We start from the raw sequence: 21,216 nt of genomic DNA, 5'->3' as shown, positions 1-21,216 counted from the left end.
ACCTTAAAGAGCTATTCTTTATGAAATGACAGTCCACAAACATTAATTCCAAAAAAAGTTCATAGAAATCTTACGTGTTTATAAATATACATTCATGCCTGCCATCTAAAATAGTCTGTTTTGGGTCCTATATCTTACTCTTCCTTTATCCATTTTCTTTTTACCATCATCAGCTGATCTTAAAACTGATAACAGACTTCATTATGGTTGATGCACTTACTAGCATATTCACAATATAAAAATGAAAATTCACAAGTAAAATTGGGGAAGCATTTAGATTAGGGTTACATGTGATCAAAAGTTGAAACCTAAGTTGAAACAGACATGGTTTACTAAATTACAAAAGTAATGCACTTCTGTATTAAGAATAATCCATGACTTCATCAATCAAGGCTAATAATCTTGTATTATCAATCATTTAGCTTTAGTTATAGGGGGAAAGTATCTTTGTTTAAATTGAGGGGGGCATTCTAGTAATAGACACATTATATCAATGACAAGTAGGAATTGCTTAGGAAAATACTAAGCAATGTTCCTCTGACTCCTTTAAGGACTCCTGGAATTTTTCTTTTGGCTTTAAAGTGGAGTCACATGGATCTAAGTATTCCTTTTGGCGAAATCACTTAGAAACCATTTTTTTGTGCCAAGAGAAAAATCACAGAAGAGCGAAAAGTCTGAATGTTTCCTTTTCCAAATTTAAGTCACGATAATAGGAAATCTGAATTGATATAAACTGAACACAAACTCATAAAGCCACCTTGCTACACAACTGTAACTGATCAAGTCTAGTGAAGGTTAGATTTTAACACTTCTTTCAACAACGTAATGCCATCACATTGTATTTCCCATCTACATGTCTATCAATGGAGAATACTGGACAAAATTCTTCAGATGCAAGGACAACCCAAATGTTAATCTGAAATAATGAGGGTAACCTACAAACTCTGTTTCAGAATATGAAATCACTAGGAAAGCCCTGCTCTTTAGAGAGCTACTCAAAGCGTCATTAGATCATAACCAGATTTTTTAAATGTTTAGAATTTGTTTTTTATGCAATCACTGCTAACTATGTAAGAATGTCTTATGTATGTCTAAAATTTCAGAATGATACCTTCCTTGATTCCCTGGCCTTCAAGGAAGGCCAGGGACTGAAAGTGAGCACTTACTTAAATTCACAGGATGGCAGAAGGATACACCAGAAACTAACGATATTCAACAGGGACTGCCCTCAGAGATATCTAGGCCTGCTAGCATTCTTAAACATTAAGCAACAAGGAGCTAAAAGGTCAGAAATCAAGGAGACTTTTTTAAACGTAAGTACACATACATATGGGATCACTTCCATCTCTTACAATGCCTACTTCCTCCATTACAAAACTCAAAAATGTGATGTTTCTTATGTATAGAAAGTTAAAAATTTAAGTCTTAAAAAACACAATCAAACATAATAAACCGCTCTAATGTGAACATTCTGTCCTACACAAAATAAAGAATTTCGAGTACAACAAAAATTCATCAAGGTTCAATTAGCTTAATTCCTCAAATTAATGCACTTGTCCTTTCAATCTCAGCAAGCACCCTTGCCTCTCCCCCCTTGTTTTGTTTTGTAGTTTACTGAAATCTTTTTGTATATAACAATCTCAATAGAAAAATCTTCACCTGCAAATATAAGGTAGAATTTTCTTCTCACAGCGATAGGCTGTAGCACTGATTTCTCCAGATAGCAACGGAGAACAGCAAACATGTATGCACTATTAATTCCAGATTCTAAGAAAACTGTCCCAAGAGCCTGTTGCCACAGCCATGCCATCATCTGTTACACCTAAACAGCTGACACGGTTATCATGACCAGCAAGAACACCTGAAAAGCAGAAGTTTAGTAAAAAGTTAACAAGAGCCAACTTTCAGAATTAAACAATTATGTGCATACAAGATTTAGAAGGGTATTTTAAAAAATTTTTTTCAAAACACCGTATTTCATTTTCAAATCTTTTCTTTATCTTTTATTTTCCAAGGCGTACTGTGCATGTTTAAGTGTATGTTCACCGGTTTCTGAAACAATTATCAACAAACAATTGTGAGGACGAAAGAGCTGGAAAGAAACGGTATGCATGGTATGGGAAATCAGAGAACAGAACACTTAAAACTCATTAGAATATCAACAAGACAGAAAGAGTCTAGAATACCTATATATTCACTATATCCACATCTTGAGTAACTACTGCCAAAAGCAGTCTCAGGAATGACTTTGCCTTTAGCTTCAAGAAGTATTCGTTTGCAAGAAATCTGTTCACGAGGTTTTATTTCATCCCCATCCCTATTTCAGCAATACACCGGGATAACGTAGACCGTCAGTACTGAAGTGGACATCTGCCTTTTAAAAATTTTTCTGGCTACCTGGCTGTCAGAGGAGGCTCCTTGCTCCAAATGGGGAGCCTGGGTGTGAGGGGTAAGCTAGGTAACTGCAAGGAAAATGAGAATCATGAAGATCTACACTCAAACTTGGACTATATCAAATTCAAGAATTACTTTTTTTTAAATAAACTCTGAGTCTGCAGTATCTATAACAAAGCAAAATCATGTTCAATCATGTTCACCCAACCGCAGGAACATAACCTCATCTAACTCTTAAGACCCTGTAGTCCCTCTGGCACAGCAATGTTTGGCAACAGGCAAATGTACAATCGTGGGTTGAAGTAACAGAAAATGAGCACTGTGACTAAATACTCCAAGTCACATTGGAAAGGAAAATGAGATAGCAATTCACAAGTCGCCATTCAATTTTTACCGTTAGAGTATCCAGTTGGGCCAACGAAACCAAAAATTATGGGAAACAAACACATTCTGATCTGTTATGGATACTAACTGATTCAATCCAGGCAAAACGCCTAATACCTCTTTAAACAAAAGTCCTAATTGTGTAAACACTGACTGATGTTCTAAATAAAATCCACTCTATGTGGGAAACATTAGAAGACAGGAAGGATGCAGCTGTAGCAGGAGGAGAACTGTTAAAGCTGAGCCCTCAACAGAGAATGCCGAGTTTAAAAAAAAAAAAAAAAAAGTCAATGATTCATTCAAATCGTTGTTTTAAAACTTCAAGTCTCTGTTGAGTGTTCAGCTTTAACATCTCTCCTGCTGCTCCTAATAAACCATGTGGGAGTGCACACACACACACAAACTGAGTGCTAGCAGGAGAGCAGGAAAGGCGTGTTATTTAAAGATACGGAAGTACATACTTAGGAGCTACCTTTGGGAACAGGAAATAGCAGCTGGGGCCAGAGGGCTGCTGCTTTGGTAACAAGCCATGTACCTGTTTGATTCCTTATGCATAATACTGATTGTAAGAAATACTTAAAATCACTCTGTGTAAGGTGTTATTCATGAGTCTACAGTGGGACTGTAAGGCCACAGGGGAGAAGTCTGAGCATGGGGCTAAGGGGAGAGTGGGCCTGTGTCCTGTCCCAGCCAAGATCCACTCCAGAAGGAAGAGGGTTCATAGCAGTTACAGTGCCTCCTGTCAGGTTAGAAGAAACTGCAATCTAGCGAAGTCCACACTGAATCAGATTCACTGTTCATCTTCAGAGCAAAACTTACCAAACAAGATATTCTAGAACCAGATGTTACTACTCTTTACAAAACGGGAATGTCACTAGGGACCACGAATGAGAGCTGTCAGGGTGCCATTCCCCATGGCTCCATAGCATCCGGGAGGCCGGGAGAACCACCCGACAGGAACCTGTTGCTGTTTCCTGACAAAATCCAAACCGACTGAAACTTCTTTACCAACCTGCACGATCTCCTTTTAGCGTGTCCCACACGTTACAGTTGAAGTCATCGTAACCAGCTAACAGGAGGCGCCCGCTTTTTGAGAAGGCTACGGAAGTGATCCCACAGATGATATTGTCGTGAGAATACAGCAATAGCTCCTGGTCTGCACGGAGGTCAAAGAGCCGGCACGTGGCATCATCAGAGCCAGTGGCAAAGGCATATCCGTTTGGGAAAAACTAGAAAGCAAAGGAACAGACATTTATTCCCCAGAAGTATACAAAATCCACATGAGGCAGAGTGATGAGACCTAAATTTGAACTCCAACTTGGCTTCTTCCGGGTAAGAAATGTCGGGCCCTGAAAATTCTTAACACTTGCAGCCCTCAGTTTCAGCGTGCTGGTTAGGACTGAATGAACTAACATTCAAGGTCCGTGGTTCAGCACAGCAAGTACACCGTAAAGACTGGCTCTGTTCCTCCATGCAGCTTATTAGAAGATTTAAAGCAGATGGCACTGTTTATAGAATTTATATATGCAGTCTTAAACATTCCAAAGTCCCATCATGAAAATAAACAGGAAAGATTTTACAAAAGAGAACATAAATCAGCCTAGTTAGGCTAGGTATAAACTTCAGGTAGTAGTAAACTATGCATTATTAGTTTGTGAATCCTCTTTCCTCAGAACCTAGCAGAACACTGATTTTTTTTTTTTTAATAAAACAAAGACTTTTCAGGTATCTGTTGGTCATCTGTGTATCTGTATTATTTTTGTGAACTGATTTTTCACGACCTTTGCTTATTTTTTACTATGCTGTTAGTACTTGCTGATTTGTAGGAATAAGATGAATGCAAATTTTATTTTTACACATTTTATAGTTCTTTATACCTTCTTTTAAAAATATAAAATTTCATTTTTATGTAACCAAATTTACCTTTCCATTTGAGATTTCTTCCATTGATTTATGAATACAGTCCTTTCTCAGGCTTATTAGCTGATGTTCAATTGTATCTTTTTCTAATTTTTTAAAGTAATTTCATTTTTCACATCTTAATTTTTATCTATCCAGGATTTATTTGATATACCAGCATTCAGCATAAGGATATAACTTAATTTTCTTAATAGTCAAGTAACTGTCCCAACTCTTTAAATAATCATTTTACTGATTTTGTTGTTACATCTTTAATTCACTGAACTCTTGTGTACACACAAAAATGTTAGTTTTGTCTCTCTTTTCTTGTACCTGTACCACATTTTTTAAGAGATCCTAGGGGTGCCTGGATGGCTCAGTGGGTTAAAGCCTCTGCCTTTGACTCAGGTCATGATCCCAGAGTCCTGGGATAGATTCCCACATCGGGCTCTCTGCTCAGCAGGGAGCCTGCTTCTCCGTCTCTCTCCACCTGCCTCTCTGCCTACTTGTGATCTCTGTCTGTCAAATAAATAAACAAAATCTTTAAATAAGTAAATAAAATAAAAAATCCTAAGTTGACAGTAAATTTTTCTATCTGGCATGGCAAAATATTCATGGTACTCTGATTCAAATCAATCTGTTTTCTCCACCCCGCCCCGTACTTCAATTTCACAGACATCTGATCAAGTTTCTTTTCTTCATATTCCTCTGACTCATCTCAAAAAAAAAAGATCCACTTGGGGGTTTTTTTGAAGGAAACGGAGAGAATCCCAGCAGACTCTCCTGGACACAGGGCTCCATCTCATGACCCTGATATCACAACCTGAGCTGAAAACAAGAGTCAGACACTTGACAGACCAGCCACCCAGCCACCCCTCCACTTGGGTTTTGATTCAAAATTTGTATTAAGCCTAAAAATTAGGTTAAGGGATAAATGATTAGCTTGAAACATGTAGTCTTTTCATTCAGGAAGATGGTACTTTTTCAAAGATTTTATTTTTTTAATTCAGAAAAAGAGAACATAAGAGTTGGTAGGGGGAAAGAGGGAGAGAGTCCTCCAGACCCAGCACGGAGCCCCAGGTGCGGCTCCAACTCACGACCCAAGCTGAAATCAAGAGCTGATCCTTAACTAAGCCACGCAGGGACCCCACAATTATTAAGTAATCTCTATACCCAAAATACAGGGCTTAGATTTACAAGCCCAAGATCAAAAGTCACATGCTCCACTGACTGAGCCAGCCAGGTATCCAGGGAATATGGAATTACAACAAAGAAAAAAAAGTTCCAAAAAAATTTTATGATTATAAAGATTCTACACATTTCTCATTAAATGTATGCCTCTTTCCTAACTTCTGTTGCTATTCCCAATAGGATTTTCTTCCTTTCCATTTTCTTCCTGGTTATTATTGGTGTATGTAAGAAAATTACTGATTTTAAAATGGTTTCTGTCACCCAGAAAACACACTGAAATTTGGGATATCTAGAGAGCCAGACTGTATCACCTGCAAATAATGATATTTGTTTTACTTTCTAATTCAGCTTTTATTTCCATTTTGGGTCCAACTATACCAGCTGGACGTTTCAGATCCATTTAAATAATGGTGATGGTATTATCATCTTGTTACTTAATACAAGTAACAAGCCTCCAGTGTTTTCACTGTTAAGAAGTCCCCCCACACTCAGGATGATGGTGGAAGAAGGCAGTGATAACAAGGTAACAGATTCTCAGAAATCCAAGTACTTCTTTTTTTTTTTTTTTTTTTAAGATTTTATTTATTTACTTGAGAGAGAGACAGTGAGAGAGAGCATGAATGAGAAGAAGGTCAGAGAGAGAAGCAGACTCCCCATGGAGCTGGGAGTCCGATGCGGGACTCGATCCCGGGACTCCAGGATCATGACCTGAGCCGAAGGCAGTCGTCCAACCAACTGAGCCACCCAGGCGTCCCAGAAATGCAAGTACTTCTTATTTTAGTGCTTTTAGTTTCAATCTGGTCCCAGTGGAGATGGTTTTTTTTTTTTTTTTTTTAAAGATTTTATTTATTCACTTGACAGAGAGAGATCACAAGTAGGCAGAGAGGCAGGCAGAGAGAGAGAGAGAGGAGGAAACAGGCTCCCTGCTGAGCAGAGAGCCAGATGCGGGACTCGATCCCAGGACCCCGAGATCATGACCCGAGCCGAAGGCAGCGGCTTAACCCACTGAGACCTTTCTGAAACCTTTTTTCAAACCTTTTCAAGTTCCCAAAAGGCATAAGGAACCCCTAGCCATAATTTCCTCTATCTACCCAGGATCCAAATTATTAGTTCTCCCAGGCTACAGAGTAGTTTAGAAAGAAGGTCCTTAAGCAAGTGAAAGGCTTCACCAAACCCTTACCGCCTTCTTAGAGGCTAATGATTTTGACCACTTTCTTCCATCCTAACAGCCAGGAAGATACTCTCCATTGTTCCTTTGCAGGAAGTCCAACAATACCATTTACATATATTTATCAGCATGTATGGGGTTAAACCTGTTCTCTACCATGGACCAAAACAGAAGCTATAGTACAGTAAAGGACACCTAGCACGGAACACCCAATCAGATCACCCCTTTCAGCTCAGTGTATGGGGCACAGCACGCCAGTCTATGTTCGAGACACAGGATGACCAGACATCTGTTTTGTATAGGATTGTCCCCATTCATGCTCTTCTCCCAGGCAAAACTGGTAACAGCATTCTCTCACACTCAAAATCTCACATTTCCTAGGCTGGATGAGAGAAGCTCACGTGATCAATATGATGAACTAGTTTTCAATTAGCAATAATCACGCCTCGGATAAACCTCATTGGCTACAATACTGCCACTGCGCAAAGCTATGATGAACTAGTTTTAACTGGGAGCTTAGGATGGCCCTCAGAACTACAGGAAATACTTAAATATATTTGAAATCTGCCAGATACATTTAAAGAAAAGTCTGTGTGATGTTGGCTGTTCATTTAGTTGGGTTTCTTTGGGTTTGCAATGTAACCTTTACTATTCTTAATTTTATGTATCTGCAATATTTACCCTTCTTAAGTTTACCAGAGATTTAGGGAGTCAAGTCTTCTGAGTATTTGAAATTTTAAATTTTCTAACAGTTTTCTATTATAAAATTTTGTTTTTCTATTATAAAATTTTCTAAGTTATTTGTTCATTCAACAAATATTCATTAAGTACCTATTGTATCATGTACAGTTCTAAATGCTGGTCTGGAGATCTATGGAAGTCAACAAACTGACAAAACCCTTTGTCTCCAGAGAGTTTATATTCTTGTGAAGCATACCACAAACATGAAAAGCAAATAAAAAAATAAGCATGTTAGATAATGATAAATACGGGGGGGGGGCAGAAAAAGGGCAAAGCTTATGGGTAAAAGCTTAGGGTGTCCAGGGAAGGCTTTACTGAGAAGCTGTATTTACTAAAGAGCACCCCCTCCACCACCAGCAGGCGGGAGGTGAGAGGTGGCTTCTGCTGGGAAAATCAGAGACACAGAGAGGGGTCCGTAGTGGTGACAGTCCCTGCCGTAGAAAATGTGCTGGCGGGGTTGGGGGATGGGAGGTTAGAGGGGTGGCAAGAAGGCCAGTGTGACTGAGGCAAAGGGAGGACTGGGCAGTTCAGAGAGGGAGGGAGGCAGCGTGGGTCATGGGTGACCACAGGTTCACAGTCCCTAAGAGGCTGATATGAACCCCTCAGGATGGCTGTTTTTCAGAACTTAAAGTTTTTCAGATTTTAGAAGAGGAAAATGCTGTGTATTAAGAAGAACTCCACTGGGCCCAGAGTAGTGTCCAGTGTGTCCAGGGACAGATACATCATACTAAGTGGGGTAAGTAAAGTCACTGAGCAGCTCCTTGTCGTTCTAGTCAGGTTCTGCCACAGAGTAAGTCTACACTAAACGTAGGGGAGAAAACGTTTTTCACAGCTCTCCAGATGTCAGATTTGCAGCTAGGCTGGACGGACCACCGAGAAGGGGCAAGAGGGTAGGGGGTGGTGGACCCGCTGGTTCAGGGAGAGGTTCTCACTTCAAATCTGCATTTCTGCTTTTCTCTTTACCAGCTCCTTCCTCTCTCTCTCCTACTGTGAACTGTTCTTTTTTTCCCCGAAGTCCTGAGCTATTCACTTCATATTTAGTATTCCTTTAGTGGCCTACTATGTAGTTGGTTCTTTTTTTTTTTTTTTTTTTTTAAAGATTTTATTTATTAATTTGACAGAGAGAAATCACAAGTAGATGGAGAGGCAGACAGAGAGAGAGAGAGAGGGAAGCAGGCTCCCTGCTGAGCAGAGAGCCCGATGCGGGACTCGATCCCAGGACTCTGAGATCACGACCCGAGCCGAAGGCAGCGGCCCAACCCACTGAGCCACCCAGGCGCCCCTGTAGTTGGTTCTTATGATTAAGAACATCTGTCCAGGGGTGCCTCGGTGGCTCAGTGGGTTAAAGCCTCTGTCTTCGGCTTAGGTCATGATCCCAGGGTCCTGGGATCGAGCCTCACATTGGGCTCTCTGCTCCACGGGGAGCCTCCTTCCTCCTCTCTCTCTCTGCCTACTTGTGATCTCTGTCAAGTAAACAAATAAAATCTTAAAAAAAAAAAAAAATCATCTGTCCAGTGCAAAGTGCAATGTTTAAACTAGAGTATTCAAATCCTTCATCTTTTTTCCTGCCTACACAGGACATCAGGATCTCAAAGTTGTAGATGAAAGTCTCCCACACAATGGTGTTTTGGATTCATTTCTCCTCGCTTTTCTAATGGCTTTGGCTTCGTGTACATTTCAGTGTGATAGCTTCACTACACACCATCTCTTGTTAACATAAAACTTCTCATCTTGCAATCTGTTTCAATTTTACTTAGTATAATAGAAATATACTAGAATTACTCCAGATTTCTTTCAGGTTATAATTTGCCCCCTCTTTCATTTTCACTGCTAGCTTTCCTGGGCCATTTTGTTTTAGATATAGCTCTTGTACATACAGTCTGACTTACAACATATCTTGTAATAGTGGCGACCATTTACATGTATTGCCTTGAGTTCCTATATGTGGTCTAAACCTCTTATCCTATGCTGTATTTACTAGAATTTTTCTCCCCTATCATAAAGTATAGCCTCTGAAACTTAAAATTCCTGACTTACAATATCTCTCCCTCAACACTCAGTGGATATTGTTCAGAAACCTTCCAGCCCTATTATGGAAAAGTGTAAGTCTAGCCTGACTTTTTCTATCTTTTGTATCTAGGTAATCTACTTTTTCACTTTGAATATTTCTAGAACTTTTTTGTCCTTATGTTTTGATATCTTCAATTCAAAAGGATAGGTCTATTTTGGCCTTTTTTTTTTTTTTAAGATTTATTCATTTATTTATTTGACAGAGAGATCACAAGTAGACAGAGAGGCAGGCAGAAAGAGAGAGAAGCAGGCTCCCCGCCGAGCAGAGAGCCCGACATGGGACTCGATCCCAGGACCCCGAGATCATGACCTAAGCTGAAGACAGCGGCTTAACCCACTGAGCCACCCAGGCGCCCCCTATTTTAGCCTTTTAAATTACTTTAAAATACTGGGCAAGCCTCTTTAAATTGTTTTCTTTCTTCAGCTCATTAAAAAAAAAAATTCTTTGCTATACTTCTGCTTTCAGCCAAAATGGAGTAACAGTGATTACATTTACCGCCATGCTGAAAAAGACAGAATAAAAAAAATAAATAAAATTGACAAAAATACATGAAACATTGTTTTAGGGGTGCCTGGGTGGCTCGGTCAGTTAAGCATCTGCCTTCTGCTTGGGTCGTGATCCAGGGTCTTGGGATCAAGCCCCACATGGGGCTCCCTGCTCAGTGGGGAGTCTGCTTCTTCCTCTGCCTGCTGCTACCCCTGCTTGCACTCTGTCAAATAAAATCTTTTTTTTTTTTTTTTAATAAAATCAATCTTTAAAAAAGAGAGAGGGAAAGAAACATGGTTCTAATGACACTGGATATCAGTCAACAGAGGAGAGTGGTCCCTGACAGACATGACACAGATGAGGCAAGCCCCGTAACTACCTCAACTTCCTGCCTGGAGAAAGGTTATAGGTCATGGTACTTGGAAGGGGAACCCAAATGGAGCCACTAGCATCCCAGAGTTGAGAGGACAGAGATGGGAATCGAAGGAGTCCAAGGCTAGAGTTCACAGGCCAGAGCACCAGACAGGACAACCCTTGGTAGATAAAGTCAAGAGATAATAAGGGGCCCCTCAAGTATTCAACTGAGTACTGATCACAGGTGTGTGAGGAAACTTCTCAAGCAGAGGAGACACCATAAAGATAATCAGAAACAAGCTGAGGCTCACCCAGGCCCAGGAATAACATCTGTCCCTCCTACCAAGAGGGAAAACCTCATAAGGTTTTCCCTCAAGGATGGGACAAAGAAGCATACATAAGGTGCTGCTCTGGTGCCACCTAACGAAACTGAAATGTAAGACCTGAAAGGATCAAATTATTTCCAGATAACTATGCCCTAGAACAAAGCTAAATAGTATTTATATAAATACAAAATTATTCAGCACCCAGCACGTAAAATTTACAATGTGTGGCATCACATCTTATGAAAATCAGACATGCAAAAGCAAGAAAATAGGACCCATAATCGGGAGGGAGGATCATTCAGCTGACACAAACCCCCAAAATATCACAGATGATAGACTTAACAGACAAGGTGTCCAAGATTAAAAAGGACACTATATGGGATTAATGGCAGATGAGACACTGCAGAAGAAGGGTAATGAGCTGGAAGATGTAGCAACAGCAACTATCCAGAGTGAAATACAGCGAGGAACAAGACTGAAAAATAAAATGAACACAGTGTGAGTGAACTGTGGGAGCACTTCAGGTGTCTTAATATATGTGGATTTGGAGCCCTCAGGGGAGAAGAGACAAAAATATATTTTAATGATAATGGCTAAAAATTTCAAATTTGATTAAGACTATAATCCACAATCCCAGACATAAGAAATAGGAAGAAAATTACGCAAAGACACATCATTATCAAGTTGCTTAAAAAACAAAGAGAAAGGACACCTGGGTTGTTCAGCTGGTTTAGCCACTCACTCTTGGTTTCAGCTCAGCTCATGGTCTTGGGGTTGTGGGTTCAAGCCCTGAGTCAGGCTCCATGCCCAGCACCAAGTGTGCTTGAGATTCTCTCTCCCCCTCTCCCTCTGTCCCTTTCCCATGCCTGAGCTCAACCTGGTTTCTTTCTGAAATAAATAGATAAAATCTTCAGGGAAAGGAGGGGCTTTCTAAAAAAAAAAGAATAAGGAAGAAAAACCAGAAAATATTAAAAGTAGGCAGAGGAAAACAAAGGACACACTGTGCAGAGACCAAATATAAGCATGACAGCACATCTCACATCAGTACCAACATAAACCAGAAGACAGTGGAATAACATCTTCATAATATCAAGAAAAGAAAAGAAAAAACACAGTGAAAGTGTTTTTCAAAATTGAGGGCAAAATAAAAAATGTTTAGAATATATAAAACCTGAAGGACATTAACAGATTTGCATTATAAGATACATTAAAGAAAGCCCTTCAAGAAGAAAAACAGGTGAAAATCTGAATCTATAAACAAAAGGATGAGGAGCACAGAAAATGGTAACTATGTGAATAAACATAAAGACTTTATTTTTTAAATCTCCCTAAAGGAGCATCAGCACTTGAAAGCAACAATACTATCAGTGTATTGTAGGGCTTCAGACTTAGGAAAGGAGTGTAGAAGGACTGCACAAAGGGCGGTGGGGGGGGGGGTTATCTGTATGAAAAAGTGGTAGAAAGTCACTTAAAAGTAGATTGCTACAAACTGTAGACGTATACCACAAATCTTCTCGGCGACCACAAAACAACAACAGCAAAAGCCAAAAACCAACAAAAATGTTGCTAAAAAACCAAGACATCGTATTTAAAAATTCAAAAATGGTAGAAAAAGAACTAAGAATAGATAGGACAAAAGGCAAAGAGCAAGATGGTGAATTTAAACCTAATCATGTCAATACAATAACCATATAAAATGTAAATGGTCTAAACAATAAAGACAGAAACAGGACTCTGTTTTTTTTGTTTGTTTTTTTAAGATTTGAGTGAGTGAGCAAGCAAGCACAAGTAGGACAGGGGAAGGGACAGCAGGAGAGAAGCAGCCTTGCTGCTGAGCAGAGAGCCCGATGCAGGACTCGATCCCAGGACCCTGGGATCATGACCTGAGCCGAAGGCCAATGCTTAACTAACCAAGCCACCCAGGTGCCCTGAAAAAGGACTCTTTAGACCCAACTACTTCTCTATAAGAAAATCACTTTGGATATAAAAATATAAACAGCAAGCAAAAGCAAGGAAGAAGATATGCCTATGCTAAGACTAGTCAAAAGAAAGCCAGGGTAGTTCTATTAACATCACACAAAAATTTCAGAGTAAATAATATTACCAGGGATAAAGAGGGACATTTCATAATGACAAATCAGCCAACCAAGAGACCACAATAATCCTGAAGTTTTATGCTTTCAAATACTCACTGAAGCAAAAACTATTACAAGGAAAAATGAACAAATACACAAATAGAGATTTCAAAAGTTCTTACTCAATAACAGAAAGAACTGAGTTATCAGTAAGGATACAAAAGACCTGAATAATTCTATTAGCCAACTTGAGATAACTGTTATCTGTGGAACTCTCCATCCAGTGACAGCAGAACAGAGATTCTTTCCATGTGCAAAACAGTGACTAGGTCAGACCATTTTCTGGACCATAAAACAAATCTCAAGTTTAGAATCCTATAAGTCATACAAAGTGTATTCATGGACCATAATACAATTAAAAACAAAAATAAAAATATCTAGAAAATCTCCATATAATTGAAAACTGTACGACATACTTCTAAAAACCTCATGAGTCAAAGAGATCAAAATTAAAAAAATTTTTAACTACATGAAAATGAAAACACAGCAACAGTCAAACCTGTGGGATGCACCAAAAGCAATGTTTAGAAATTTACCACTATAAGCTTCAATATTTAAAAATAAAAAGTTTCTGGGATGCCTGGGTGGCTCAGTGGGTTAAGACGCTGCCTTCGGCTCAGGTCATGATCCCAGAGTCCTGGGATTGAGTTCCGCATCCGGCTCCTTGTTCAGCGGGAAGCCTGCTTCTCTCTCCGCCTTTGCCTGCCTCTCTGCCTGCTTGTGTGCTCTCTCTCTCTCTTCCTCTCCGACAAATAAATAAATAAATAAATAAATAAAATCTTTAAAAATAAAAAGTTTCCAATGAATGGTTTCACCTTCTACCTTATACACCTAGGAAATGAAAATGACACCCAACTACACAGCCAAGAAATAATCGAGTGAAAAATCAATTAAATAAAACAAAAATTGAGCAAATCACTCAAACCAAAAGATTGTTCTTTGAGAAGATAAAACAGATGAAACTCTACAAATGTATTCATTTGCTAGGACTACCATGTAACGAAGGACCAAACAGCATAGCTTACACAGCAGAAATTTAACATCTCGCAGTTTTAGAAGCTGCAAGCCTGAGGTCAAGGTGTCTAAGGGCTGTGGCTGGTAGTCTTTTCCCTGGGACTCTTCACACTGTTAAACTTCTCTGCTTGTTGGTCTGGAGCCTTCCCCTTTTTCTAAGAACACTGGTCATCTTGGATTAAAAGACCTCTGATCTGGTATGGCTCAGCTAATCACATCTGCAACAACCCTATTTTCAAATAAGGTCACACACCTTGAGGTAGTGGGGGTTAGGACTTGATGGATAAATAGATAACCTCAACAGGTCTGTATCTAAGACAGACATTAAATTCACCGTTAAATCTCTTCTCACAAAGAAAACTCTCCCAGAGAGCTTTCACAGAGAAATTAAACCAAACATCTGGGATGCCTGCGTGGCTCAGTCAGTTGAGTGTCCGTCTGCCTTTGGCTCAGGTCATGATCCCAGGGTCCTTGCTGGGGGAACTCTGCTTCTATACTCTCTCTCTCTATTTATTTGTTAAATAACTAAAATCTTTAAAAAAAGAAACAAAAACAAAGAACAAAACAAAAACAAAACAAAAAAAATAAACCATTTAAGGAAGAAGTAAGACCAATTCTACACAAACTGTCCCGGACAACTGAAGTGGAGGGAATGGTCCCCAACTTTGCCTACAAGGCCTTTATCAACATTAGTCTGATACCAAACTAGAAAAAAAATTTGAAGAAAGGAAAAAATAGAACAACTTTTATGAATATGGCTATAAAACTTCATAAAAACTTTTATAAATCAAAGGTAATATATAAAAACAATTATGTATGATGACCAAGGATGATTTGTCCCAGAAATAAAGGGTTGGGTTAATATTAGGGGGGGGAAAAAATCAATGTGAATTCAATAACAGACTAAAAACAAAAACCACATGATCTTCTCAACAGATGAAGAGAAAGCATTTAATAAACTCCATTCATCCCTGAGAAAATCTACACAAACTAGGAAAACAGAATACCATCAACCCGAGAGAGGTGACAGAAGACAGAGATGGAGAAGATTAGGTATACCTGCTCTAACATTCTATTCTAACCAGGCTGGCCAAATAATAAGGGGTGGGTCTTGGGATTGAGTCCTGCATCGGGCTCGCTGCTCAGCAGCGAGTCTGCTTCTCTCCCACCTTCCCCTTTCCCCTCCCTACTTGTGCTTGCTTGCTCTCTCGCTCAAATCTTAAAAAAAAAGAGTCCTGTTTCTGTCTTTATTGTTTAGACCATTTACATTTTATATGATTATTGTATTGACAGTATTAGGTTTAAAGTCACCATCTTGCTCTTTGCCTTTTGTCCTATTCTTTGTTCTTTTTCTACATTTTTTGAGTTTTTAAAAAAATTTTGCATTTTTAAATATCGTGTCTTGGTTTTTTAGCAACATTTTTGTTGGTTTTTGGTTTTTGCTGCTGTTTTGTGGTTGCCGAGAAAATTTGTGGTATACTACAGTTTGCAGCAATCTACTTTTAAGTGATCTTCTACCACTTTTACTTTTTAGATGTTCAACAAAATTATAAAAAATGGCTTTCATTTTTTTAAAAGATTTTATTTATTTATTTATTTGACAGAGATCACAGGTAGGCAGAGAGGCAGGCAGAGAGAGAGGAAGGGAAGCAGGCTCCCCGGTGAGCAGAGAATCCGATGTGGGGCTCAATCCCAGGACCCTAAGATCATGACCTGAGTCAAAGGCAGAGGCTTTAACTCACTGAGCCACCCAGGCGCCCCCCAAAAATGGATTTGTTTGTTATTATATGTGAATAAACAGGAAACATTTTTTCCCCAAATATATCTTCTTCCAAAATGAGGAGTGTCTCATACACAAAAGCATTTGCATTCATAGTACTTTTGGAAATTCTAGTCATTTTTAACAGTTTAGCATTTGACCTAAATAGGACAATAATAACCACATATGATTAGTTCATGCTCATATACACAGAATACTTATCTGGCCTAATCTATCTGTAGCTACCTGTTTGGGGTTTTTGTTGTTATAACCATATTATAGATTTTAACAGTTTATATCCAGAATACAGTTTCCTTAGAAATGCTATTTACTTACACTGACAGCATTGATATCTGACACATGTCCAGTAAAAGACTGTCTGCACATTCCATCTCGAATATCCCACAATTTTGAAGAAGCATCACAAGCACCAGAAACAAAAGTCCTCATGTCAGGACTCAGGGAAAGACTCATCACATCTCCAGAATGCCCAGTGAAAGTGGTGGTCTGCTGGGCAGTTTCGATGTCCCATAAAGCACTGTAATTAAACGTAAATTAAAATAACAGCTATCAGATCTTTCCTTATGTTAGTTCCAACTACCGCCCTCAATCCCCAAATCAGTGTTCGCATGGACCACACTTACCAAGTTGTGTCTCCTGAACTTGTAACGATCTGGCTGTCATCTAAAAATCGGCAGCAGGACAAGTAGCCTATAGCACGGAGAGCAACACATTTTAGGTTAACTGAACAGAATAACCCAATTACCACGTGAAATACTAATACACATTTTTTAAAACCCAATACGTAGGCAACATATATTTGTTGGCATAACCTATAGTTTTACTTCCAGTTCTATGCTGTCTGCAACTCAATTCAATTTTATCAGGAAATTCTCAGGTAATTACCATGTCAATGGCATATCCTGTTAGACAATCCAGAAATGACAAACTTGGGACACAGTTCCCTTCTGCCTACCATGATTACCGAAGAGAGAGATTCCTTTACACAAATCTCTATCACCTATGGCAGACTGGGTTTGGTGCGCTGGGAATTCCTCTACTAACACTATAAGAAACTACCACCTCAGTGACGGTTTCATGGAACACGGTCACCTGAGTGCTCAGAATTTACCAGTGTTTCCTAATATGGAAATGGATATGGCAGGAAAAGGATATTAGAGGTTTTTATGAAAAGCATCATCAAATAGTACTACCAAGAATTCAGAGAGGCAGAAGTCTGATGAGTGGCAATAAATTCCTCATTAACACTGAAAATCAAATACACTCTACGGTGTGCACCCTGGCAAATCAATGTACTCTCACGTTTATGAAGTATTTTTCACTATGTATCTAATACACACTTTCAGTTACATAACTCAGATGCCAAAATTCCATTAACTCTTATATGGTGGCAGAGAAAACAGCTAATTATGTTTTGTTTTGTTTTGTTTTGTTTTAATAGGCTCCGTGGCAAGCATGGAGCCCAACACGGGCTTGAACTCACGACCCTCAGATCATGACCTGAGCCAAAATCAAGAGTCAGACGCTTAAATGACTGACCACCCAAGCACCCCTGTATCTGTGGGGTTTATTGTTTCAATCTTTTGCAATTGATCTGTCATTTTCATAAAATAGTGTTATTTTTGAAAGAAAAATAAGGTTACAGTCATCACTTGTAGATCTTTAAAGTTGGAGCTTTGCTGACTCATAGTCATTTTTACTCTCACCTGATAAACACTCAACCTTCAGCAGCTGAGCACGATTTGCCACACACTCTAGCTCACTGGCTCACTCAGGAGTCCTCCTATTTCGTAGGAAAGGACAGTATCCAGTGCAGCTCACCTGTGTGACCCGGTAACTCCCGGCTCACTCTCACGTTGCCCTCTCTGGTTTTTAAGTTATATATAGAGCAGATGTTGTCCAGCCCTCCACACGCGACGTAATTACCAGACGGAGCATAGGCACAGGTCATCACCCAGGAAGATCTCAAAGGAATAGCATGCATCTGTACAACAAATATAACACAGAAACTATTACTAAGATTACAAAAACAGACCATTTTTCAAACCGGTTTACAATGAAGCAAATATGACTAAAAATTAAATGCATCTAACTAAAAATAAGCCAAATTAAAAATGCAATGGTTTAAATGAACAATGAAAAATAAAATACTAATAATACAGAAAAACTAACAGGCACATTAGCATATATCACCAATTCATTTGGATTTAAGTGTTTTTTTCAGGAATTATTTTAAGAGAAGGATGTAGAATGTTTCAATGCTAATAAATATATCCATTCAAAATATTAAATGCAAATGTTAAAGAACTTACTAAAATTCTTTGTTCTGGCAACAGTAGTCAAAAGAGGAATTTTCTCCAATATGACATAAACAAAAGCAAGTATCAGAGCCAATTAAAATGGTTCTTCCATAAAAAATTTAAAAATAAAGGTTCTCCTATGAAGAGATGGCACTGTGGGGGCACCTGGGTGGCTCAGTTGGTTAAACGTTTGCCTTTGGCTCAGGTCATGACCCCAGGGTCCAGGATCAAGCCTGCCATGAGCTCTGCTCAGTGGGGAGTCTGCTTCTCCCTCTCCTTCCTGCCTCTCCCCCTAGTTTGTGCTCTCTCTTTCAATCAAATAAATAAATCTTAAGAGAGAGAGAGATGGCACTGTGTCCTTCTAATAGTTGGATATACACTCTGCACCCAAATTTTTAAAATGGCAATAGTTTGCTGTGCCTTTTTACCCAATTTTGCAAGTAGGTGACAAAATTTAAGGTATATGGGAACAGCAAGGCTAAATGGTCCAGAGAATGAACACACTGGTTGAATCCTATTATGCTCTTGCTTAAACCTAAAATATTTTATAAAAACTCTTCTTGTTCTAGAAAAATATGGCTGAAAGACATGCTGGATGGGCCAATTAATATAGAGAAACTCATGAATCTGTCTTAGCTAGCTTTAAAATCTCAATCAGGCTGAAGTTATTGTTTACTTCACAAAACAGAACTTTTAAATCTTTAATAATATATAATAGTAGTGATAGAAATACACAGAATATAAAAGGTATTTCATATGTTAAGTTTCTTGAGTGGAAGGTTTTCCACTGCCACTCAACCCTTTGACATCAAGGACTCCTTCCAGTGGACACATTAGGAGGACCCACTGGGTTTTTGCCAAGATGGGAAATAGTTGTTTTTTGCCTCCAAGCTTCTGCATCTCCTGAGCAAGCCAGAAACACAAATCAGTGGATCCAAGAAAACCCTCACCATAGCAACGTGGCTTACCCACAACTAGAAATAAAAACCTCAGGGTTGTTGCCCATTAGGAAATCAGTAATTAAAAAAAAAAATCATTTATAGGGGCACCTGGCTGACTCACTCATAAAAGCCTGGGACTCCTGATCTCAGGGTTGTGAGTCTGAGCCCCACACTGAATGTAGAGAGTACTTAAATAAATAAAACTTTAAGGAAATAAACCATCCATGTATAAAACTAATGCACACCCTTTTCTAATACTAAAATACAAAGTAGGAGACTCAAGTAAAATACACTGAATGATAGTCCTTCCACTGTCCTTGGGAACATAAAAGGGCTTAATTATTAAAAGCAAATAGTAGGCCCAAACAGAGGATCTAGAGTAAAATAAATGGAGTAATTTTATCTTTGAAGGAAATTTAAGTTTGAAATAACTGAATAAAGGAAAGCACTGGTGGACACCAGACCAAAAAAAAGATTAAAGAGAATGACTAAGATATCCTACCTTATTTGTTGTATAGCTATCCCAAATAATTAATTTTCCATCTTGGGAAGCACTGACTAGTAGCCTAGAGGAAAAAACACAAAAATATTTTGACAGAGGAAAAAAGTAGCTTAAATTAGTCATCCACTGCATTACTATAGAATAGTTAAGAAAAAAATATTTTTCTAATTAAAAACTTGATACCAGAAAATTATCTTCCCAACTTAAAAAAATAAATTTTTCTGTATGCCAAAAGTTTTCAGTAGGATACATAATTTAGCAAAATTTAAACATTTTACTAAATTTAAACATTTTTACTAAAAATGTCTCTGGTTATAATTCAACTTTTCTAAAAAAAATGATTAAACTTTTTATGGTGACAACATTCTAGTTCTTATTCAAGATTCTAACAGCTAATAGCTGACTGGTTCATTATTTACTGACTTAGGCTTAATGATAACAGTGTACATATAACCTTAAAAACGTATTTCCCTCCACCTAAAAATCTGAACTGGGAGCCTGTGAAGGCAAGGCAGCCTTTCTGGATATGATGCAGGATATATATGCCTCCTGCCTTTGAGTCCTCTACCATCTGGCAGAGAGAAGGCATTGACAACAAGTTTACAGTAAGATAAGTAAGTGGAAGTTGTCAGAGGGGTGGTATAAAAATCAATGCTGTTGTTGAGTCTTATTGAGTCTTGCCAAAAAGAACGCATACTGAAAAATGGAATTCTGTAAGCTAAAGGTAGAAGTCCACATTCTGTGAGGAGGGTATGTTCATTGACAAGGAGAAAAATACAGCACGTGTTTCAGGAACTGTGAATTTTCCACTTGCACACAGTGTGTGAGAAATGGGTGTAACCGCTGAGAAAAGTGGACTGGGCCTGAACAGCAGAAAGCATTGTTTGCTGGTTAAATATGAACTCTTAACTAAACAACTATTAGTTAACTGTAATGTTAACTAATTGTTTTGCTCTGGACATTTTCACTAGGATATAAAATTCAAAAGATATAAAAAAGCTATCCAGGGGAACCTGAGTGGCTTAGTGGTTAAAGTCTCTGCCTTTGGCTCGGTCACAATCTGAGAGTCCTGGGATCGAGCCCTGCATCGGCCTCTCTGCTCAGCCGGGATCCTGCTTCCCTTCCTCTCTCTGCCTGCCTCTCTGTCTACTTGTGATCTCTGTCTGTCAAATAAATAAATACAATCTTTTAAAAAGCTATCCAGTCGGGAAAAAAGTCACATTCCCCTCCCTGTCACCAAGCCATCTGGATCCCTTCCCTATAGGTAAATGACATTAGCAGGAAATTTATATAGCAGCAGCAACAATCTTCTTGAGCTCACAATCCTGAGATCAAGACCTGAGCTGAGATCAAGAGTTGGACACTTAACTCCCTGAGCCACCCACGTACCCTGAAATACATTCTTTAAAAATCAGCTGGCGCAGGCACCTGGGTGACTCAGTTGGTTAGGCTGCTCTGCCTTTGGCTCAGGTAATGATCCCAGGACTGATCCCTGCCTTGGGCTCCATGTTCAGTGCAGAGTCTGCTTGA

At 38.9% G+C, this 21,216-nt stretch overlaps 1 protein-coding gene and 1 pseudogene across 3 annotated transcripts in view; both read right to left on the bottom strand.

The window, feature by feature from the left end:
- The window catches only part of GNB4 (G protein subunit beta 4), a 57,211-nt gene continuing 35,995 nt past the window's right edge, over positions 1 to 21,216 (bottom strand). For all 3 annotated transcript variants that reach the window (XM_059163410.1, XM_059163411.1, XM_059163412.1), the window contains exons 5-10: positions 19,687 to 19,750; positions 17,765 to 17,927; positions 16,567 to 16,633; positions 16,259 to 16,460; positions 3,791 to 4,007; positions 1 to 1,861 (exon numbers count right to left, since the gene is read on the bottom strand). In XM_059163410.1, coding sequence (XP_059019393.1) covers positions 1,755 to 1,861; positions 3,791 to 4,007; positions 16,259 to 16,460; positions 16,567 to 16,633; positions 17,765 to 17,927; positions 19,687 to 19,750 — 820 coding nt within the window. In that variant the 3' untranslated portion in view covers positions 1 to 1,754. The remainder of the gene's footprint in view (positions 1,862 to 3,790; positions 4,008 to 16,258; positions 16,461 to 16,566; positions 16,634 to 17,764; positions 17,928 to 19,686; positions 19,751 to 21,216) is intronic.
- On the bottom strand, positions 7,373 to 7,526 carry LOC131826092 (U4 spliceosomal RNA; annotated as a pseudogene).

Source organism: Mustela lutreola, chromosome 2 (assembly GCF_030435805.1).
Source record: "Mustela lutreola isolate mMusLut2 chromosome 2, mMusLut2.pri, whole genome shotgun sequence".
NCBI lineage: Eukaryota > Metazoa > Chordata > Mammalia > Carnivora > Mustelidae > Mustela > Mustela lutreola.
Note: the sequence above shows the minus strand (reverse complement) of the source record. Positions and strands in the feature narration are given on the sequence as shown.